Here is a 23,441-nt window from a genome sequence, read left to right on the forward strand (position 1 = left end):
TTAGTTCATGTAGTTGCTAGCCAGCCTCTGCCCTAGGGCTTGGGGCAGCCAACAGTTGTCCATCCTCCAGTTGGTACCATCCTTGTGAGAGTCTGTTCCTTTATCAGATGAGAGGTGAGCTGTAGGTCCTGTTCCATGTACATTGGTCACTCAGGAAGAGTAGATGCCAGGAGGGTGACCAGACAATCTGGCCGATGATGAGAGGCAGCACTCTGCTGCTAGGTCTGCCAGTCTGTGCCCTCTTGCTTCTGTGGTCTCCCCTTTCTGATGACCCAAAGGATTATAGCCACTTTAGCAGGTGCCCAAATGGCAGCCAATAAGTCCAGAATTACATTTTTTATTTTTAATGTGTTTACCTTTTGCTGTTAATAGGCCCCACTCCAAGTAGATGACCCCATGTACATGTGCCGTGGCAAAGGCATAATGGCTGCCTGGGTAGACATTTACTGTCTTGTCTTTTCCCAATATCAGAGACTTGGTCAGTGCTATCAGTTCAGCTTTCTCTAGAGATGTAGGGGAACAAGTTGAAGAAACTATACCTGAGATAGAAATAGGAAAGGCAAGAAGCACTTCAGCAATGGAAAACAAAGAAATGTGTAGGAAAAGTAGCAGTGACAAGGAACACAGGAAAAGCAGGGAGAAAACTTGAGTGATCTGGGGCATCAGAACTGGAGGGGGAATAGGGAATACAGGCAGGTAAAGGAGACAGAAATACATGTTGTGATGGTTTGAATGTACAATGCCTCTTATAGACTCATAGGTTTGAGTGCGTAACCAAAGGTTGGTAGCTGTGAGGTTTGTGAAACTTCCATATGGAACCTTGCTGGAGGAAGTGTGTCACTGAGGGTGGGACATGAGCCCAGCTCTGCTTGCCATACTCTACTTCTTTGCTAATATGACCCCTACCCCTGCTCCTGCCACACTTTCCCCATCAATGTAAGAATTCTCCTCAAAACTAAAAGCTGAAACTAAACCCTTTATTTAGCTCCTTCTGATAAGGCATTTTGTCATAGCAACGAAAGTAACAGACACATACAAGAGGGCATGCTGAAAGCTTCTGTAGAGAAAGGTTAAACAAAATTGTAGGAGAGTGGGATAAAACACTTTGTTGGAGGTCATGGAAATGAGATAGAAATGCAAAGAGGAAGATCCACAAAAGTTCATCTATATTTCCTGTGGTAGATACTATTAAATGCCTAGAAGCCACTGTCTTTTCAGATACCAACATGTACATTCAGAGTGAAGGTGTGCTGCAGTGAGATGTTTCACTATTGTGATGACAAATGATTACTATTCTCCCCTCAAAAATACTTGCATTTTCTTTATTTTCATTTTTCGAGGTAGGTTTTTACTCTAGCTCAGGCTGACCTGGAATTCACTATGTAGTTTCAGGGTGGACTTGAACTCACAGCAATCCTACCTCTGCCTCCCAAGTGCTGGGATTAAAGGCATATGCCACCATGTCCGGCTAATACTTGCATTTTCTATTCACATTACTTCCTAAGTTTTCTTTATGGTTCAAGCAGTGCTTAATGTTCTACATATAACAAATGAATTCTTCATTTTGGCAATACCATGGGGAGATTCCTCAGTAGTTAAAGGATCTTGCCTGAAAAGCCTGTTGGCCTGGTTTCAATTCCCTAGTAGCCACATAATGCCAGATGCACAAAGTGGTGCATGCATCTAGAATTTGTTTGCATTGGCAAAAGACCCTGGTGCAACCATTCTCTCTCTGCCATATAGAAATATAACATAATGCCTATTTCTCAACAAGAAATTGGCTCTGAAAATGCACTTCTGTGTGGTTTCATTATAATCTACACAAGTATCCTATGAGTGTGGGAAGAATTGAGTCCAGTGAAAAACACAATCATAGGTTAATAAGTCTATGGCATTTTATTTCAGTCTAGAGCTCTCAACCTTGTGTTTAACATTTGACTGGCATTGCCTGTTAAAAAGTATTGTACTGAAATATGACTATATACACAGAAGAAAATATAAATCATTTGTAGCAACAAAAAAGCTAAAGTTTTATGAATTGAAGCCTTAACATCAATGATACATCTTTCAGTATAGCAGAGGCTAGCAAAGTTTAACATGAGCAGTTAAACATAATTGCCCTAAGGAAAATGCTGATGCTTGTTTCTCCTCTTTTTGGTCCTGCTGGGTAGTCAACTTAGGACTCCATATATGCTAGACAAGCAATCTACCACTGAGCCACACACCCCATAAAACATATCCTAGGTCTTTTAAATTTCCCATGTTTCTTCAATTCTAAAAATAAGACCATTCCCCAATCTTTGCTATGTAAAAACTTCTCATTCAATATAGGTGGCACCTATTTCCATGCATGTGTTTGGGCATAACAGGATTTCTTGTCACTACAGATTCAATGTGCCACTTTGGTGTGTCTGGCTTTGTAGGTGGTTAGGACTGAATCCAGGTTATCAGACTCTGCAAACAAGTACCTCTGATTACTGAACCATCTCCCCAACTCTCATTTGAATTTTCAAGCCAAATAGGCAGCCCATAGTAGCCTATTACTCTCATTCCATTTACTTGCAGTATGTACCTCATAATAGGCTGGTACATCATTTCTGTCCTACAAACTGTCATAACTTAGAAGGGTCCCAATCCACAATTAGCATGATGATTTTACATTATGATCCTCTGCCTTCCAAATGCTAATTTAGGCAGTACCTAATTTTAAAGGGTAGAAGAATTCTTCCTAGAAATCCGAAAGAAATGATTCTTACCTAATGAGTTGAGACCTTTCATCCTCTTTCACCCAGAGAAAACAATGAAAAAAAAAATGTAATGAAGATAATGTATTAACAGATTTCTATGTTGAGACTGAAAATCACCAATAGCAAAGTAGCTTTCTCAAAAATACCTTCAAAAATGAATAATTTATAACCTGCAAGATTTTTTAATCTTGCAATGTTCACACTTACATACATGGTTCTAACTTGACTGGCATTCATTCTCTAAAATAATTATTCCATAAACTGTGACAATGAAGGTTAATAATGAAGACTAAGTCTCATCTACCAGATGATAGACAGATGACAGTCTCAGTAAGTACATTCCATTTACATGGTTTCATCAAAAATGTGTATTTTGTTTTTATTTTATGTATTTGAGAGAGGAAGGGGGGGGAGGGAGGGAGAGAATGGGCATCGTGCTGCTACAAATGAACTCCAGATACACGCACCACCTTGTACATCTAAAAGTGTGTGTTTTGGCATTTAGCAAGTTGAGCATTAGAATAAAGACTCTGGTTTACATTTATGAATGTCACTGTAGTAAGGACACTGTTTTTTTTTTTTTTTTTTTTTTTTTTTTGAGGTAGGGTCTCACTCTAGTTCAGGCTGACCTGAAATTCACTCTGTAGTCTCAGGGTAGCCTTGAACTCATGGAGATCCTCCTACCTCTGCCTGCTGAGTGCTGGGATAAAAGGTGTGCACCACCATACCCAGCTCTTATTTTGTTTTATTTTTTAAAGTCTGGATTTCACTTTGTAGGCCCAGCTGGATTGTGTGTAATACTACAACCAGCGGTGTTGAACTCTTGGTGAATTCCTATAGTTATTGCATTTACAAAGGCTCTTAATAACTAATTCTTGGATACTATGCAAGGAGTGCACTGTGCCTAAGTACCTTGCCACACTCACTTATGTTTCTGCCCAGTATGAGTTCTCTGATGACTTGCAAGATTGGAACTTCGACTGAAGACCTTGCCACACTCATTACAAGTGTAAGGTTTTTCTCCAGTATGGATTGCCTGATGAGTAGTTAGGCTGGAACGCACACTAAAGGCTTTGCCACACTTATCACACTTGTAAGGTTTTTCTCCAGTATGGACTGCCTGATGAGTAGTTAGGGTGGAACGCACACTAAAGGCTTTGCCACACTTATCACACTTGTAAGGTTTTTCTCCAGTATGAGTCCTCCGGTGACTTGCCAGGTGTGAATTTTGAGTGAAGACTTTGCCACACTCATCACATTTGTAAGGTTTTTCTCCAGTATGAATTGCCTGATGGGTAGTCAGGCTTGAGTACACACTGAAGGCTTTGCCACACTCATTACACTTGTAAGGTTTCTCTCCAGTATGAGTTCTTCGATGATTTGCAAGATGTGAATTCTGAGTGAAAACCTTGCCACATTCCTGGCATTTATAAGGTTTTCGTCCAGTGTGGATAACCTGATGGGTATTAAGGTTTGAATGTGAATTAAAGGCTTTTCCACAGTGGTTGCACCTATAAGGTTTCTCTCCAGTGTGAATTCTCTGATGAATTGCAAGGCTTGAAGTTTGACTGAAGACCTTGCCACATTCATTGCACTTATAAGGTTTTTCTCCAGTATGAGTAACTTGATGAGAAGTGAGGCTTGAACGTACACTAAAGGCTTTGCCACACAGATCACACTTGTAAGGTTTCTCTCCAGTATGAACTCTCCAATGTCTTGCAAGGTTTGAAGTCTGACTGAAGACTTTACCACATTCTTCACACTTGTAGGGTTTCTTCCCGGTATGAACCCCTTGATGACTTGCAAGGTGTGAATTCTGAGCGAAGACCTTGCCACACTCATTGCATTTGTAAGGTTTTTCTCCAGTATGAATTGCCTGATGGGTAGTCAGGCTTGAGTACACACTGAAGGCTTTGCCACATTCATTACACTTGTAAGGCTTCTCTCCAGTATGGATACGCCAATGATTGGCAAGGTGAGAATTCTGAGTAAAGACCTTGCCACAATCTGAACATCTGTAGGGCTTTTCTCCAGTATGGATTATCTGGTGAGTATTTAGGTTTGAATGGGAACTAAAGACTTTTCCACACTCATTGCATCTGTAAGGTTTCTCTCCAGTGTGAGTTCTACGATGAATCGCAAGGCTTGAGGTTTGACTGAAGAACTTGCCACACTCATTACACTTGTAGGGCTTTTCTCCAGTATGGATGACCTGATGATTAGTTAGGTTTGAACGAACACTAAATGCTTTGCCACATTCATTACACTTATATGGTTTCTCACCAGTATGAATTCTCCGATGACTTGTGAGGTGTGAATTTTGAGTGAAGACCTTGCCACACTCATTACATTTGTAAGGCTTTGCTCCAGTGTGATGTCTTTCATGTACCAAAAGATAGGAACGTCTGAAAAAAGCCTTACCACATTCAATACATTTGTAAAGCTTCTCTCCAGTATGAATTCGCCGATGATGTGCAAGTGAAGAGGTATAACTGAAGACCTTGCCACACTCATTACATTTATAAGGCTTTTCTCTGTGTCCCTTCTGTCTTTGTGGGAGTAATGAGTGTAAGTTATCCCTATACTCATGAGAAATGTGGGTCTTGACACTAGAAGGAATTCTTTGAGATGGTAAAATTGTAGAGCTATTGTTGATAGACTTCTCAATTTCATTATCACTTTTCCCTTCAGACTGACATATATGCAGTTCAGGTAGGTGAGACTCAACACATTCAAGCCAGTTGTTCATAAGTTTGTTTTCTGTACTCTTTCTACTACCTTGATTTCTTCTACTAGTTAGATGTTCTTTATGAATCACAAGCATCGCTTTGTAATTTCCTGCGCTGGCTTTCAATTTAAACTTAAAGTCATGTATATTTTTCTGGACATTCCTGAAGCAAAACTCTTTAATGCCATTACTTTTATGTCTTTCTAGTATCACTGTTTTGGATATTTCTCTGGTATCACTGACCCATTTTGGTGAGAATTCTTTAATTGTATGTTCAGGGGAGATATCTATAAAATATAAAATAACATGGTTCTAATTACACATTGAAGAATTTCTTAACAAAACTAATACTTATACTGAGTTGACTGGTGAACCTTCAGCACCATAAAAGTCAATTTTTAAAAAATTTGTTTATTTATTTGAGAGTGACAGACACAGGGAGAAAGACAGATAGGGGGAGAGAGAGAGAATGGGCACGCCAGGGCTTCCAGCCTCTGCAAACGAACTCCAGACGTGTGCGCCCCCTTGTGCATCTGGCTAACGTGGGACCTGGGGAAATGAGCCTCGAACCGGGGTCCTTAGGCTTCACAGGCAAGCCCTTAACCACTAAGCCATCTCTCCAGACCATAAAAGTCAATTTTTAATAACATAAAATAGTATTGTTTAAAAAAGGTGGTATGTGTAATTGAAATTAGTTAGAAAGTCTAGTTTCAAATAATCTATGACCTTGTCAGTTGCTCCTACTTTTCAATTAATATTTTTTACTCACTGACAAATAACTCATTTATCCCCATCTATGAACCTCTGGTGACCATCATTCTGTTCTCTGCTTGTAGTTTAGTTTGTTTAGAGTCTACACAAAACTGTGAAGCTTTATGTCAATAATAATGGAATTAGCTTGTGTTGACAGATTAATGGATAAAGAAAATATGATAATCACACAATGGAATGTTATTCATCCATAAAGAATGAAATTTTATCATTTACAGGAAAACAGAGCTAGAGAGTATTGTGTTAAGCAAAGTAAAATATACTTCTCTGCCTGGCTTTTTTGTCTAGGAAAAGGTTCTCCAGGGCAATATACATTGTTGCAAACAGAACTTTGGTTTTTGTTTGTTTTTTCAAGGTAGTCTCAGGGGGCCTTGAACTCATGGTGATCCTCCTACCTCTTTGCCTCCCAAGTGCAGGGATTAAAGGTGTGTACCACCATGCCCTGCAGAAATTCCTACCATTTTTTTGAATTTCCTACTTTTGAAGGACAAATAATATTCCAATACATGTACCACCTGGTTTTAATCCAATCATGTTAATGGACACATAGGTTAATTACATAACTTGAATGATGAGAATAATGCTACAATGAATACTTGACTATATCTACCTAAAGACATAATGATCCCAAATCTTCTGAATATACAACTGGAAGCTGGATTCTAAAATTATACAGTAATTATAGTTTTTCTCAGGAGCCTATATATATTTTTCTATTAATGAATAATAATTTACATTCTTTTTTATTTATCAGAACAGGAGACAGAGAGAGAAGGGGGGGGATGCATGAGCCATCTAGTGCGCATGCACAACCTGTGCTCATGCGTCACTTTATGCATCTAGTGCGCATGCACAACCTGTGCTCATGCGTCACTTTATGCATCTAGTGCGCATGCACAACCTGTGCTCATGCGTCACTTTATGCATCTGGCTTACATGTGTTGTTAGGCTTCACAAGCAAGTGTCTAAACCACTAAGCCATCTCTCCAGCCCCAAATTTACGTTCTCACGAACACTATACAATGTTCCTTTTCCTCCACATATCCATGTCAATACTTACCTTTTACACAATAAATGTTCTGATTAGTGGAAGGTGGTATTTCATTTGAGCTTACATTTACTTTCTATAATGGTTAGAGATGTTGAGTATTTTCTAATGTATCTGTTGCACTTTCCAATATTTTCTTACAATAAATGTTTGCTAAGGATACCTCTAATCTTAGGTACTCATTAGGCTTAGGAATACAGGTCAACATAGAAAGACTGGAATCCTAATAAATAAAAGAAAAAAAAAAACATCACATTATCTCTAATGGGCTGAGGACATAGCTATTGGTGTAGTGCTTGTTTTGCTGGCCATAGGTTTGAACCCTAGCACTGGGGTTGGAAGGTATTAAGGTATTTTTACCATTTTCAATTAGGCTATTTTCATGCCAAATTGGGTCTGATTCTTATACAGTTTGGATATTAGTGCCCTGTCGGAAGTATTTTTCATAGTACTTTTACAGGGTCTAATCCATGTCTTTTCAAGGAGGGTTTTTCTATGTTGTGTAGGCTGATCTAATGCTCATGGGAATCAAGTGATGTTACTATTTCAACTTCCTAAGTAGCAGGGATGAAAAAACAGGCCACCACACCTGGCTTCTTACTCATGGGATCAAGTGATCTTTCCTTCTCAACTTCCTAAGTAGCTGCAACCAAAGGGACAGGCCGCCACACCTGGCTTCTGTGGAGCTGACTTGTTTTAAAAGAATAAAAGCTCAGGGCTGGAGAGATGGCATAGTGGTTAAGACACTTGCCTGTGAAACTTAAGGACCTAGGTTTGATTCTCTAGGTCCCACATAAGCCAGATGTACATGGTAGTACATGGGCCTGGAGTTCATTTGCAGTGGCTAGAGGCCCTGGTACACCAATTCTCATTCTCTCTCTAATAAATAAATAATAAATCTTTAAAAAAAAAAAAGAATAGGGGCTAGAGAGATGGCTTAGTGGTTCAGACACTTGCCTGCAAAGCCTAAGGACACAGGTTTGATTTTCCAGGTCTCATGTAAGCCAGATGCACATGGTGGTACATGGGTCTGGAGTTCATTTTCAGTGGCTAGAGGCCCTGGTACACCTGTTCTCACTCTCTCTTTCTCTCTCCCTCTGTCTCTAATAAAGAAATAAAAACAAATCAGAAAAAAATAATAAAAGTTCCATTTCATTCTTTTGTGTATAGATAGCAAGGTTTTAAAAGCAACATTTACTGTGGGGGTGTTACCTTGTTATATGTCCTTGGCAACTATACTAGACTGTCTGCTTTCTGTTGCTATAACAAAGGATTAAAAAAATAAAAACACAGGCTGAAAAGCAGCTCAGGTTAGAGCACTCACCCGGCACATGCCAGGCCAAGGTTCAATCTCCAACACCAGAAGAAGAAAAAAAGCACACACATACACATACAAAAGGATGCTGAGTAATGTATGTCTAAAGAAAACAAGTTTGTTTATTTAGCTTCCCGTTTTGGAGACTTAAGTGCATGATTCTGACTTCTGTTCAATTAGCCCTAGGGAGGCTTCTAGTGGACACACAAGAATGTGTTGATGGTAGCATACCTAACTGCCTAAATGCTTTAATTACATTTCACCTCTTCAAAAGATCGTTCAGTTGGTAATGTAAGACTGAATTCAATTCCCAGAACTCAAGAAAAATAAAAACTGGGCATGATGATATGAGTTTTTAATCCCAACACTGGGGAGATTGGGGATAGGAAAATTCCCTGGAACCTGAAGGCAAGCCAATCTAACTTAATTGGTGAGCCCTAGGCCAATGAGAGACTCTCTCAAAATAAATAGAAATAAAAAAAAGATGTATGACATTCCTAATGATAATATCTGAGTTTGTTGTCTGATCTCTACTTTCCTTACTGAACTCTACATGCACACATACCAAATATTCACAAACATACATAAGAACACATAAACATAATTTCCTTTTAGAGCATATAGTATATTCACAAAAACGTTCCATTTGTAGAGTTTCCCAAAAAGAAAGGTGCCGCTTCCACTCTGCCCACCTGGGCTGAGTTATCTGCACTCGTACCTTTAGCACTTTCTTGTTCACTTTTGTTTCTTTTTACTTTCTCTTCACTTTCCACAGTCCAGGGCTCTTTCATATGTTTCAACATGGCAATAGCATTCAGGTTAGGAAGAGAGATTCCTGTTTGTAAAATAGAAAGGCATTTTTTATGTGGAGAAGACACTGCAGATAGATCTAGAAAAACATAGATCTTGGGAAAAAAATATAGGTCTAAAAAAAAATCTAGAATTTTTCAAATTCATCACTCATTGCCACCTTCAGAAAGCTAATATGTGGACACCTAGTTCTTTTTCAGTCAGGGTTGTAGCAATAGTTCAGTAAGTAAAATGCATGGTTTATAAGCATGAGTTCAATCACCAAAACTCATAAGAAGCCAGGCATGGTAAGACATGCTTATTATCTCAGTGCCAGAAAGATGGACATAAGATCCTGGCAGCTCATTGGCCAGCCAGTCTAGACTAGTTGATGAGCTCCAAGATAATGAAAGACTTGTCTCATGAAGACGTGGACAGTGCTCCTGAGGAGCAACACAAAAATTGTCATCTGACTTCCACACGTACACATGTCCACTAACACACACACATACACACACACAAAAAAAAAGAAAGAAAAAACCCACTAAATCAAAAGACTAGAGAAAGAAAACAAGGAATTGGACATTTTAAAAAGTCTAAGGTGGTAGGTCCCACCTATAATCTCAGCACCTGGGACTGAGGTAGAAAGACTATCCTAAGTCTGAAGTTAGCATGGGGCTGCAAAGTGAGTTCAGGCCAACCAGTGAAACTCTATCACAAACAAACAAACAAACAAGCAGAAATCTGTCATGAATGAGATGTGAATGTACATGCCTGTAGTCCCAGCACTTAGGAGCCTGAGGCAGAAAGATTGTGAGTTCCAGGCATAAAACAAAAAGAAGGGGATGGAGAGATGGCTTAGTGGTTAAGTGCTTGCCTGTGAAGCCTAAGGACCCTGGTTCAAGGCTCAATTCCCAAGGACCCACGTTAGCCAGATGCACAAGGGGGCACATGCGTCTGGAGTTCATTTGCAGTGGCTGGAGGCCCTGGCATGCCCATTCTCTCTCTCTGCCTCTTTCTCTCTGTATGTCTCTTTCAAATAAATAAAAAATAAATAAAAAACAAAAAGAAGAAAGCAAAGTCTGCATTGAGGGTTGGGGACAAGCTCACTGGTAGAGTGCTTGCCTAGTATGTGGAAATGTCTTAGATTTCATGTCCAGTAAAGAATGAGAGGGAGACAATGTGGCTCACCAGAAGCACAGAAGGAAAAATACAAAGACACACAATAGATCCCCATTTCTAGAGGAAGTCTTCCTCACCCACAGAGACCAGGTTGCTGTAGTTCTCCAGCATCACATCTCTGTGCAATGCCCTCTGTGCAGGGTCTAGGCATTCCCATTCCTCTTGGGAGAATTCTACAGCTACATCACTGAATGTCAACTGTCCCTAAAAAGAAACAAACACCTTTAACCATGCATACAAATATGCTCCTTACAAAAAGATGAGAAAAGGAGATAAATGTAAGGATTAGATTCAACTGAAGTGAGCAATTTATATCCATGTTGTGATATGAAATAAATATTAGGGTTTTGCTTAGTTACAAACATGCAGCTATGTAGCCATTCTAGAGTGGTAAGGATGGTTTTGTTTGCTAAGTTGATGGAAGCCCAACAGACAGCTTCAGGAAGAGGCCTGGGCACCAGAATGACCAAGGCAGGATTAGAGGGCTGAAACTTTCAGCCTCCCCTCAACTTCCTGTAAGGCAACAAGGGTTGAAGGTTCAGGTGAGCACTGACGGCCAATGGTGTCAACATGACAAGACAATGCAAACTAAAACCACAGAAAAATTTCACTGGCAGAAATTTAAAACCACACTTCTCTAGCTTCTACTCAGAATGTATAAATCTTTCACTTTAAAAAGCTACCTGCGGGGCTGGAGATATGGCTTAGCAGCTAAGGCATTTCCTGTGAAGCCAAAGGACTCATGTAAGCCAGATGCACAAGGGGCACATGTGTCTGGAGTTCATTTTCAGTGGCTAGAGGCCCTGGTGTGCCCATTCTCTCTCTGTCTGTCTCTCTTCTTTCTTTCTCTCTGCTTGTAAATATATAAATGATTTTTTTAAAAAGGCCATCTGCTTACATATCCATGCATGCATGACACACATCACATGTATACACTAATCTGACATGAGAATTGTTTCAATTACATGTATTTCCCAATGGTATTTTCAATCCTCATGTTTTCCTCATATGTACTTCAGAATGTTTAGGACAACAAAATGTATATATTTTAAAATTTTTTTTGTTTATTATTTTTATTTATTTATTTGAGAGTGACAGAGAAAGAGAGAGAGAGAGAGAATGGGCACACCAGACGCATGCGCCCCCTTGTGCATCTGGCTAACGTGGGTCCTGGGGAATGGAGACTTGAACCCGGGTCCTTAGGCTTCACAGGCAAGCGTTTAAATGCTAAGCCATCTCTCCAGCCCCGAATGTATAAATTTTACTGCATTGTGCTTGCAAACATTATTGTATATTAACAACGGAACAACCTGGTGACTGCCGACGTAGCTCAGTGGTATAGTACATGTTTAGCATGCATGAGGCCCGAGGTCAATCTTCAGCACTCCTATTCTCAAAAAAAATTATACAACATAAATATAAAATACAAACTTAGAATTTTAGTTTGTATAGTGCCCACATTCAAAATTAGCGTCATTAATTTAAATTTAGATATTAGGCAATAAGCAGAATTTGTAAATTTATTTGACTAGTAAGACCATAACAAAATGTCTGGAAATTTTATAGTTTATCTATTAATTTAACAGAATAATAAAATAAAATATATAAAATGTTAGAACATACTTTAAGAAATCATCAGATAGAATATTGGGGATGGAAAGGCTTAAGTAGGGTCAGGAGAGGTGGGTGGAGGAGTGGTTATCAAAAAATTAAAGATAGGGCTGGAGAGATGGCTTAGCGGTTAAGCGCTTGCCTGTGAAGCCTAAGGACCCAGGTTCGAGGCTCGGTTCCCCAGGTCCCACGTTAGCCAGATGCACAAGGGGGCGCACGCGTCTGGAGTTCGTTTGCAGAGGCTGGAAGCCCTGGCGCGCCCATTCTCTCTCTCTTCCTCTATCTGTCTTTCTCTCTGTGTCTGTCTCTCTCAAATAAATAAAAATTAAAAAAAAATTAAAGATATTCTGAATGAGACATGTAGGGATCTACTTCTTTGTTACATATTTTAAAATATGATTTTAGAGGCTTGCACTCAGTTTGTGCCCCTCCCTTGCCTCGGCCTGGTGTAGATCGGAGGAGCGCAGCCCGGGACAGCTAGCTCTCCAGTGGCCCTGCGCGACCCGCCTGATCCGGAGACAGAGGGGCAGCCCTCGCCGCGAGAGGGGGACTGGGAAGTGAATTCGGGTCCACCCAGGTGGGGGAGTGGACCGTGTCCGCCCCGGGCAGCGGGGTGACGGCCACAGTTGATTATGGAAGATTCACACAAGAGTGATACTTCCAAGACTGCACCTCAGCCCGGTTCGGCAGTTCAGGGAGCTCCTATTTCTCATATGGCCCAACAGGTTTCATCTTTATCAGAAAGTGAGAATCTCAGGACTCACCTGACAGCATAGGCTCCTCGCAGAAAGCTCACGGGATCCTACCAGGGCGCCTTTCTTACAGAAAAAATTTGAAAGACCTCTCTTCTGAAGAAACACGAAGCAGAAAAGGAGATGGAGAAAATCCTGGAGTTTCAGCTGTTACTTCCATGTCTGTTCCAACTCCCACCTATCAGACCAGCAGCGGACAGGACACTGCCATTGCCCCAAATGGAGCCTTGCTGCTGGTCAGTCCAGGCACAGAGGGAGAACAGGGACTACAGACCTTAACCATGACAAATTCAGGCAATCCCCGGCAAGGTATGATTCTCCAGTATGCACAGACCTCTCATGGACAGCAAATATTTGTTCCCAGAAACCAGATGGTTGTGCAAACTGCATCAGGAGATGTGCAGACATACCATCGGCCACTTTGCTGCCACAAGCTGTGGTGATGACGTCGCCTGTCACTCTTAACTCTCAGGCAACTAAGACAGATGACCCCCAATTGAAAAGCGAAATAAGACTGATGAAAAACAGAGAAGCTGCTTGAGAATGTTGAAGAAAGAAGACAGAGTATGTCAAATGTCTAGAAAATTGAGTTGCAGTCCTGGAAAATCAAAATAAAACTCTCATAGAAGAGTCAAAAACTTTGAAAGATCTTTATTCTCATAAAAGTGTTTGATTTTTTTTTAAAAAGAAAGTATTTTTGTGGACTGGCCCAAAAATTAGATGGATTTCTTTTTAGTGAAGTTTTATAAAAGTGAAGTTAATTTTTATTTAGGCTTTTGCAATGCAAAGGTAAATAAATGGCTATGCACGAGACCTGGTCACAGGATGAAGTAGCAAATGGCCTTAAGAAGCTGCCGGCACAACTGGGGGCTTTGCACACAAGAAACGTCCTCAAGAAGCAGGAAGTGAACCTCAGCAGTTCAAGTTTTCTACGTCAGTCCAAAAATGGCATATAAGGTGAAATTTAGTAATTGAATTTGTAAATCAATTTACCCTGTAGGTACGCATTTCTTACTGTTTCTTGGGGTTGGCCTTTTTCAGTTGTATGTGTATTTTATTTCTACCAATAAATTCTAAATTACAAATGTAAAATAAAGCTTGATACATTATTAAATATATAAATTATGTGGTCTGATTGTGTATAACTGTTATATTGTGAAGTTTTTTACATGAGTTTTTAAAAGTAAGTTTGTTGAACTGCAGAGGATTTTTAAGAATGGGCTAACTGTTTCTAATGTCTTTTCCTAAAAGGCTTGCTAGGTACATGAATTAAATGGGATAATTTTGTAGCATTTATTTCTTTATCAGAAAAATGGAAAAAGAACTGTTTTAAAGTTTGATACTTTGAAATAGTTTTTTTTTTCTTTTTTTCTTTTTTTGCCTACTCTGGTAAAGGTGATTTTTACAAATATATACTGATTTGGTTTTTTTTTTTTTTTTTTTTTTTTGGTTTTTGGTTTTTCGAGGTAAGGTCTCACTATAGCCCAGGCTGACCTGGAATTCACTATGGAGTCTCAGGGTGGCCTCGAACTCACGGCGATCCTCCTACCTCTGCCTCCCGAGTGCTGGGACTAAAGGCGTGCGCTAGCACGCCCGGCTCTGATTTGGTTTTTTGATTCTATATCCTAAATGCTGTTGGATACCCATTACTTTTGTGCTTTAATAGAATGAAGTGTTTACAAGAGCTCTGAAAATATTTTTTATAAAACCTTCTAAAAATGCATACCAAAACTTTCCAAGAGAATTTTACAATCAACTTCACGTAAGGGCTGTTAGGTTCTGAGATAGAGCAGTTAGTTGAGGGAGTTTTATGTTAAGACTATTTTGTAATGTAGCGAATGGTACCTTTATAAGAAGAGTGACTTGCCAATATATTTTTATAGCTAATCTTTATAAATTCTAATGCTGAATTTTAATGATTACTTTAAATATTTTATGTAGTTTTTTTAGTGAAAATCTGCATCTCATCCTTTTCATATTATGAAAAAGTTATCAGATTGGCTAATATATGAAATTGTAAGTTTTACATGGAAATCTAAAGTTCAAACTGTCAGTTACACAAGTGTTAAACTCTGTATTCTAATTTGTATACATCTTGAAACTGTACTGCAAAACTGTTGTGCTTGTTTCATAATGTAGTCTGTGAAATTAAAGAATATTTGATAAAATTGTTTGCTGAATGCAAAATACAATGCTTGACACCTTTCCATACTTAAAAAAATATGATTTTAAAGAGACTTTGAGTAGAAGTACCCTGCAAAGATGGATAATTCTGCTCCCAGAAGCCACGGGCTGCTGAGAATTCCAAGATCAGTGGTGGGAAACATCCCAGTGAGATGTTGATCAGAGGCCTGACTGCTTCTCCCCTTATGCAGACTACTGCCAGTGTGAGTTGCCCACAAGAGATAGATGGGTAAGACCCTACTGAAGCACCACATACTCCAGCTATCGGACACTGAGAAATAAAGCTAGAACCCAACTGGAAGCCACCTTCCTTCTGGCTAGCTCTCACAGTGCTAGCATGGTGCTAGAAAGAGCTATGTACACTGCTCGTGGAGAAAAGTCATCAACAGGCTTAATCAGCAATGGACCTGGTGAGCTACACAGCAAGCCGGCCAGGCAAGATGTGCCTACAAGTGCAACACTTAGTCTGTCTTTTACAGGCATAACCAACTGTTATCTGACAGGATATGAAGCCTGCTCCATGGGAAGGAATTCATGCCTGGTATCAAAGTCTTAGTCAAAGGCTGAATGGCAGAACTCATAAACCTTGGGCAACAAGGTACTGATATTGTCTGACTAAATGAACATGTTATGCCTATCAAATTATCCTCTAAATTTTTGTTTATGCCCATAGATTAGTGCTGCTTTTATTTTAGGTCAAAGAAACTTCTTTTAGGTGATGGTGGTGAGTACTAGAAGATTCAAAACTCACCAAAGTGACAGTTGAGTGATTGGAACTCAATGAGACATCTCTCCTATGCCCTCCAACGTTCAGGGAACATTGTGGAAGAGGAGGCAGAAAGAATGTAAGAACCAAGGACAGGGGGGTGTGCTTGGAAGATTGTTTTTAGTCATAAAGTGGTGGTTGCATTCATGATCTCACTTGCACAATATTGGGCCCATCAACATTCATCAATGGGAGAGAGAAAAATCACAGTGAAGATACTCAACAGTGGACACTGCAAACCTTATAATTGGCCAACTAGGCCAAATGAGACAACACATGTCTGTTATGGAAGAAACCAACTGCCCTCTAATTTGATGGGAGGCCTACTCCATGGAAGGGAATATATACCTGATACTGAAAACCTACAACAGGGGCAGTCCTGAGGCCTAGGGGTGTAGCGTCTTCTGGTGTCTGGCTAAATGTATATACTATGCTCAACAAACTGCCCGGTAAGAACTTCTGTTAAATGTTCATACCCACTTATTAATGCTACTCTCACTTTTGGTTACAGAGGCTCCTCTTTTTAGATGGTGGTGACCTTGGGATGACTCAGAAGGCAAACACAGTATGGAGAAGTGACAGAGGAGACTCAGCACTGAAATATCTCTGTCACACCTTTCAAGGCTCAGGGTCCATTGCAGAGGAGGTGGCGGGAAGGGAAAGAATGTAAGAGCCAATGGAAGGGTGGGACTCCTTACAATGTGCTCTTCCACACACAAAATAGCTTGGATATCCATGATCTCACAATGCCTGACACTACCTACACAAGGCCAGCATAACAGGAGGAAAAGATAATGACATCAAAATAAAAGAGACTGAATGAGAGGGGAGGAGATATGATGGAGAGTGGAGTTGCAAAGGGAAAATGGGGGGAGGGAAGTATTATGGCTTATTGTCTATAATTCTGGTAGCTGTCAATAAAAATAAGTAAAAAAAGAATAGATCAAAACAATATGACAAGACAATGAAACAGCAATCAAAACACTCTAAACAAAAAGACCATGAACACAAAAGCCCAACTGTTGTCTGGCTAAATGGGTATATTTTTCTCACCCAACTGCCCTCTAAGTACTTATGATTGTGCCTATATATTAATGCAACTCTCACTTTTGGATAGAGAAGATTCTCTCCCCGTAACCACTGGGAGAGTCAAAACTCATCATAGTGCTGAGAAGTGAAAGTGGAGTGTTCAGCACTGAAACATCTCCATCACAAACTGCAAGGCGTCAGCATTTTGGAAGAAGTGGCAGAAAGAATGTTAAAAAGATAAAGGCAGAAGAGGACTGCTTACAATGAATGCTGTCTTCTAGACACAAAGTGGATATGGAGTTCATGACCTCACAGTGGCTGATGCTACTTACATAAGACCGGCATAACAGGACAAAAAACAAGACAGACTAGTCAGAAAGAAGGCATTCCATGGATGTGGGTAGAGAAGGGGTAAAAGGGAAGGTGGTAGGAGGGGATTATGATCATGGAATATTGTCTATATGTATGAAGGTTATCAAGTTCTTTTTTTTAAAGGCCAGAGACAGGTGCCTTCATTGCAATAATTCCTTAAATGTTGGCATTTAAAGAAAGATTACCACCAATCGTTCTCAAACTCCTCCAATAATGGCTGGGCATGTACCTCAATGGGTTCTAGCCCCATCAGTACAAAATACAAACACAAACAAACAAAAAAGGAAAGAAAAAGAGAACAAATCTCACGTAGGGCAGATTTAAGGCACACCCTATTGTTAGACATTCGAGTCAATTTTTATTTTCTAATTGACAATAACAGTGCCTGGCACTCACTGAAACCACAGCATTCAGGGGGCCAGCCTGGGCTACAGAGACCTTATTTCTTCATAATGGAATACAGAAGTCTTTATATGTATGTCTGACTGTTCTTTCCACTTCCAGTCATTGAGATTCTGGACTCAGAAAAACTATAGTTTAATTCCCTACTGAAGGGTTTCTTGTGCCCCATAATCCAGTCTTTGTGCACAGTGACAGACTACATCTATGTGTACCTTCTTTCATCTATGTCTACAGAGATCCGACAGGGCACTTAGATGTAGTAACTATACACTTCATGCTGGTCAAGAACATGGATATCCATGCCCCACAGCTTGTCTCCAATCCTTGTCTGGGTGCAAAGCCTTTCTCAGGACGATGCAAAACAGAGCCACCTCACAAGCGCCACATCACTGGGTCACAGAGAGATGAGAGGGGCTGAAGAAGACACAGGTGAGTGGGAGTCAACATATCAGGTAGGATCCTACACTGAGAGGCCAGCAGCTCCCATGCCTAGCACTTAAGAAAAGAACCAATGTAGAGTGTCACTCACCTGGTTAAGAGGCATTCCTGATTCCTTCCCTTTCCTCTTCCTCCTCCTTCCAGCTTCTGCTTCAGGTAACATAGTGCTTATAAGTGAGTCCTAGATGCCAAAAGTATGCTGTTTAGCATATTTTATGCATGTATGGAAATGTCATAATTAAATCATTTAATTTGTGAAATAATTAAAAAAAATAGGGTGGGAATGGTGGTACCCAGGAAACAAGCCACCTTGGGCAACACAGTGAGTTCCAGGCCAGCCTGAGTAAGACCTTGTCTTAAAAAGCAAACAGGGGCGGATGAGCTGCCATGAGCAAGGCCCACCCTCCCGAGCTGAAGCAATTTTTTAAAAAAATTTTTATTTGAGAATAACAGAGAGAAAGAGGCAGAGAGAGAGAGAGAGAGAGAGAGAGAGAGAGAGAGAGAGAGAGAGAAAGGGAGGGGATGGGTGCGTCAGGGCTTCCAGCTACTGCATATGAGCTCCAGACACATGCGCGCCCCCCTGTGCATCTGGCTAACGTGGGTCCTGGGGAATCAAGCCTCGAACCGGGGTCCTTAGGCTTAACAGGCAAGCACTTAACCGCTAAGCCATCTCTCCAGCCCGAGCAGAAGAAATTTATAGACAAGAAGTTGTCACTGAAATTAAATGGTGGCAGACATGTCCAAGGAATACTGCGGGGATTTGATCCCTTCATGAATCTTGTGATTGATGAATGTGTGGAAATGGCAACTAGTGGGCAGCAAAATAATATTGGGATGGTGGTCATACGAGGAAATGGCATTATCATGTTGGAAGCTTTGGAACGAATTTAACAGTGGCTTTTCAGAGGAATTCATGTCCCCTTCTGAAGAGGCCTATTTTACTATTGATGTGAAATCAGGCCATGTACATTTTCATATTAAACTTTTTATAAAATGTAAAAAAAAAAAAAAAAAAAAGCAAACAAGGGCTGGAGAGATGGCTTAGCAGTTAAGCGCTTGCCTGTGAAACCTAAGGACCCAGTTTGAGGCCCCATTCCCCAGGACCGATGTTAGCCAGATGCACAAGGGGGCGCAGGCGTCTGAGGTTCATTTGCAGTGGCTAGAGGCCCTGGCACGCCCATTCCCCCTCCCTCTCTATCTGCATCTTTCTCTGTCTCTCTCAAATAAATATTAAAAAAAAAAAAAAAAAAGAATCAGGCGTGGTGGTGCACTCCTTTAATCCCAACACCCAGGAGGCAGAGGTAGAAGGATCGCTGTTTGAGGCCACCCTGAGACTCCATAGTGAATTCCAGGTCAGCCTAGAGTGAGACCCTACCTCGAAAAACAAACAACCAAACAGCCAGGCATGGGCATGGTGATGCATGCCTTGAATCCCAGCACAAGGGAGGCAGAGGTAAGAGGATTACCATGAGTTCCAGGCCACCCTGAGAGTACATAGTGAATTCCAGGTCAGCCTGGGCTAGAGTGAGACCCTACCTCAAAAAAAATATATATATATATAAAAAAAGAAAATTAAAAGTAAGATAAAGGGGCTGGAGAGATGGCTTAGCGATTAAGCGCTTGCCTGTGAAGCCTAAGGACCTCAGTTCGAGACTCCATTTCCCAGGACCCATGTTAGCCAGATGCACAAGGGGGCGCATGCATCTGGAGTTCCTTTGCAGTGGCTGGAGGCCCTGGCACACCCATTCTCTCTCTCTGCCTCTTTCTCTCTGTGTCTGTTGCTCTCAAATAAATAAATAAAAATAAATAATTTAAAAAAAAGTAAGATAAAAGAAGCACACTGTTTAATGTTCAGGATAAAAACAAACAAACAAACGAAACCATTTCCAAGGCTGGGCTTGAACTGCCAATCTTCCTGCTTCATTCTCCTCAGTGCTGGGATTCAAGGTGTACAGCACTGTGCCTCGTAGCACATCAACTTTCTATGCTGAATTCAGCCAGATATATAGCAGGGACCTCAGCATACAGAGAGGAGGATGGGCCTCTCCTGGCCACTGTGCCTGAAGATGCAGAGGTAATAGGTTCAGTCTCCTGCAGGACACCCAACAAGACTCCTGTGATGCTTTTCTGCAAAACTTGTTCCCTTTATGAAGGATTCGCATTCATGAGACTGCCTTAAACTACAAAAAACTTGCTCCCCTTCAGGTGAAGAGCACACATGTTTGGCAGCAGTGGGTGTATGGGATTCACTGAGCTCCTGTTACGACCAGAGACCAAGCCACGCCTTGCCCTGCCGCGGCTCACTGGCTGATTGATCTGAATCCCCAGACATGGAATGCAGAGAGCATGGTGACTAAATGAAGAGCATAGTACTGAATCACTTTAAGTTGTTGATGTTTTGTCTGAGATATGTAGGCTTCAAATTTGTGGTCTTCCTGCCAAAGCCTTCCAAATGCTGGGATTACATATATGCCCCACTATGCCTTGCTAATTTTAAAGCATAAATAAATGAAATTCCTTGGTAAGGGGGCATCTCTGGTTAGGACATCTATTTGTAGACTGCCTCAACATTCTAATGAGAAGCCAGGGTTGAGCATCACTCACAGGGGCAAATCTAGCCAACCTCCCACCTCTGCCTCCGCTCTCCCTTTGAAGTGGCAAAAAGAAACAGAGAGCAACTTGGGCACAGTGGTGCATGTCTGTAATCCTAGCACTCAGGAGGTGGAACATAGGTTCAGGAGCTCAAGTTCCTTCTCAGCCACACAATGAATTGGAGAGTAACATGACAGCTTGTCTCAAACATACCGCGCGCGCGCGCGCGCACACACACACACACACACACACCAACATATGACTCTATCTCCAAGTAATGAGTGACTTGTCAGATCTGAAGTAAACTACAGAACACTAAGATGGTATCTGACAGAGAATTGCTTGCTGAGGGAAAATCCCCAAACATTTAGGTGTTTAAGTATGAGAACAAAAATAATTTAAGGGCTGGAGAGATGGCTTAGCGGTTAAGCGCTTGCCTGTGAAGCCTAAGGACCCCGGTTCGAGGCTCGGTTCCCCAGGTCCCACGTTAGCCAGATGCACAAGGGGGCGCACGTGTCTGGAGTTCGTTTGCAGTGGTTGGAAGCCCTGGCGCGCCCATTCTCTCTCTCTCCCTCTATCTGTCTTTCTCTCTGTGTCTGTCGCTCTCAAATAAATAAATAATAATAAAAAAATTTAAAAAATAATTTAAATATGGGTCTGGAGAGGTGGCTCAGAGGTTAGATGAACTTGCTTGCAAAGTCTTTTGGCACAGGTTCTATTTGTCAGTAACCATGTAAAGCCAGAAGGCACAATGGTGACACAGGAGCAAGAGGCCCTAGCATGCTTTCTCCCCTCTCAAGTAAATGAAAATATTTTTTTAAAAATGTAAACATTCCTCCACATCACACTCCAGGAAAACAGACAGGAGTGACCAACTGAATGAGTCACATTACTATGTTCCAATGAATAGGAAATACAAGCAGTTCCTATCCTCTAACCCCAGTAGTTTATTTATTTTGTTAATTGTGACAGGGTTAAGCCTCCCAGATGCTGAAATTACAGCTCTGTCATCATGCCCAGCATAATATCAGTTAATTTAAAAATGCACATGCCAGGGCTGGAGGGATGGCTTAGTGGTTAAGGCGCTTGCTTGTGAAGCCTAAGGGCAATGGTTCAATTCTCCAGTACCCACATCAGTCAGATGCATTTGGTGGCACATGTGTCTGGAGTTGTTTGCAGTGGCTGGAAGCCCTGGCACACCCATTCTCTATCTACCTCTCTCTCAAGTAAATTAATAAAAATAAAAGATTTTAAAAATGTGCATGCATTGTAGAGAAGTTTTGCAATCTTCCTCACTTGTGTAATTTAAGCAAATTTTAAGTCTGTTGAATTATCTGGAGAAATCAATATACCACAACTTCATTACACGTCAGCAATCAACTCATCACTTATCTGACTCCTGAGGCTTCCCTTCCCTTTCTTTACGACTGTTTCCCTCTCTTCCTCCGCATTCATTCTATGTAAACTCCTATCTCCAGCTTTGCTTTTCTCCGGGCTTCTGCATGCATCTTGCTTTCCTCTCCCTCCTACTGGTTCTCCTGTCCTGTCCTTTCTCCATTCTTGAAATGTGCTTCACCTGTAGTTGCTCCCCTTCCCTGCCCGTCTTATAAATCAATACGCATGCCCTCCACTCACATCGGAGCTCCCTGCCTCTTCCCTGTTTCTTCCGCTCCCCCGTGTCCTTTCTGCACCCCACATTCCCAGGCGTCCTGGAAGGTGTGCTTCCCGCTCTGCTCTTGTCACCCGGTGTCTTCTCTTGTCCAGGCATCACCTGGGTCTGACTGCCAAGTCTGCAAACACTTCTCTTTTCCCCCCATTGGAGATGAGAGTGTTAACAGTCTCTATTGCCCCCACCTCCGACTTTCTTGACTCCCGCTTGCACCCTGAGAACCTCTCACTCATCTTCCAGTTCGCCATACTTCTAGGGCTTGCCTCCAGTTTCCCATTTCCTCCGTCTCCCTCTTCTTTCTCTTGACAACCCCACCCCACCCGTCTACCCACAAAAGGCAGCGAAAGAACAGAGTGGCAAGGCCGCATCTGGGTCACAAGCCTGGCCCTGGTGGCCAGCTCGAGGTGGGGTGCATGGGGGCTGGGGACCAGAGGCGCTGCCCACGGACTGCCAGCGCCCGAGGACGGCCCGATGTGGGCCGATGCGCTCTGCGGCGGCGGTCCGGGCCCGGGGTCCTCTCCCGAGCGGAAATCCGGTCTCGGAGGCGCCCGCGCGGCCCGCGAGCCTGGCGCTCACTCGAGCGGAGGTGGCCCCGGGACGAGAGGCCTGGAGGGAGGCGGAGCGGGAAAGGGAGAGCCGGGACTGACTCTGCACCGGGAAACTCACGCTCCGTGCCGTGACCCTCCCCGGCGAACCGCTTCCGGGTCCGTGGGAAAGTGCGCACGCAGCGAGGAGGACGCCCCAGAAGCCGGGATTTGATGGGAGAGGGGCGGCACCTGGGGGCGGGCCTGGCGGGGCTCTGGAGTCGGCCGGCGGGCCTGGGCGGGGCGGGGCGGGGCGAGCCTGGGCGGGGCGGGGCGGGCCTGGGCGGGGAGGGGCGGAGTGGAGTGGGGCGGGGCGAGCCTGGGCGGGGAGGGGCGGGGCGAGCCTGGGCGGGGAGGGGCGGGGCGAGCCTGGGCGGGGCGGGGCGAGCCTGGGCGGGGAGGGGCGGAGTGGAGTGGGGCCCGAGCCTGGGCGGGGCGGGGCGGGGCGGAGTGGAGTGGGGC

The 23,441-nt window shown here is 42.3% G+C and overlaps 2 protein-coding genes and 1 pseudogene across 8 annotated transcripts; 2 read left to right on the forward strand and 1 right to left on the reverse strand.

The window, feature by feature from the left end:
* Nucleotides 1-3,377: 3,377 nt before the first annotated feature.
* Nucleotides 3,378-23,163, reverse strand: LOC101615237 (zinc finger protein 160). 7 transcript variants are annotated; one of them, XM_045133504.1, is made up of 6 exons: nucleotides 23,062-23,131; nucleotides 20,016-20,194; nucleotides 18,226-18,315; nucleotides 10,658-10,784; nucleotides 9,316-9,444; nucleotides 3,378-5,762 (listed from the first exon to the last, which is right to left on the reverse strand). In XM_045133504.1, the coding sequence occupies exons 2-6, from the start codon at nucleotides 20,016-20,018 to the stop codon at nucleotides 3,670-3,672; spliced, it is 2,442 nt and encodes an 813-aa protein (XP_044989439.1). In that variant the 5' UTR covers nucleotides 20,019-20,194; nucleotides 23,062-23,131; the 3' UTR covers nucleotides 3,378-3,669. The 7 variants fall into 7 exon arrangements, with proteins under 7 accessions (XP_044989439.1, XP_044989440.1, XP_044989438.1 ...); XM_045133505.1 differs by lacking the exon at nucleotides 20,016-20,194 and having other exon boundaries at nucleotides 23,062-23,163; XM_045133503.1 differs by lacking the exons at nucleotides 20,016-20,194; nucleotides 23,062-23,131 and adding an exon at nucleotides 22,362-22,828 and having other exon boundaries at nucleotides 9,328-9,444.
* On the forward strand, nucleotides 12,824-13,616 carry LOC123454691 (annotated as a pseudogene).
* On the forward strand, nucleotides 18,418-19,044 carry LOC101616500 (small nuclear ribonucleoprotein G-like). The gene is made up of 2 exons (XM_045134158.1): nucleotides 18,418-18,456; nucleotides 18,813-19,044. The coding sequence occupies exons 1-2, from the start codon at nucleotides 18,418-18,420 to the stop codon at nucleotides 19,023-19,025; spliced, it is 252 nt and encodes an 83-aa protein (XP_044990093.1). The 3' UTR covers nucleotides 19,026-19,044.
* Nucleotides 23,164-23,441: the final 278 nt, after the last annotated feature.

This window comes from Jaculus jaculus, chromosome 14 (assembly GCF_020740685.1).
Source record: "Jaculus jaculus isolate mJacJac1 chromosome 14, mJacJac1.mat.Y.cur, whole genome shotgun sequence".
NCBI classification, from domain to species: Eukaryota; Metazoa; Chordata; class Mammalia; order Rodentia; family Dipodidae; genus Jaculus; species Jaculus jaculus.

What these genes read in the sequence shown, in the direction of transcription:
- LOC101616500 (XM_045134158.1), top strand. Translation starts at nt 18,418, where the DNA reads ATGGTGGTACCCAGGAAACAAGCCACCTTGGGCAACACA. An exon ending in AAGCCACCTTGGGCAACACA is followed by an intron (nt 18,457 to 18,812) that starts GTGAGTTCCAGG and finishes CCATCTCTCCAG; the next exon opens with CCCGAGCAGAAGAAATTTAT.
- LOC101615237 (XM_045133502.1), bottom strand. Translation starts at nt 22,424, where the DNA reads ATGTGGGGTGCAGAAAGGACACGGGGGAGCGGAAGAAACAGGGAAGAG. An exon ending in CAGGAATGCCTCTTAACCAG is followed by an intron (nt 10,785 to 18,225) that starts GTGAGTGACACT and finishes GTTTCTTTTTAG; the next exon opens with GGACAGTTGACATTCAGTGA. An exon ending in TGCTAAAGGTACGAGTGCAG is followed by an intron (nt 5,763 to 9,315) that starts ATAACTCAGCCC and finishes TATATTTTATAG; the next exon opens with ATATCTCCCCTGAACATACA.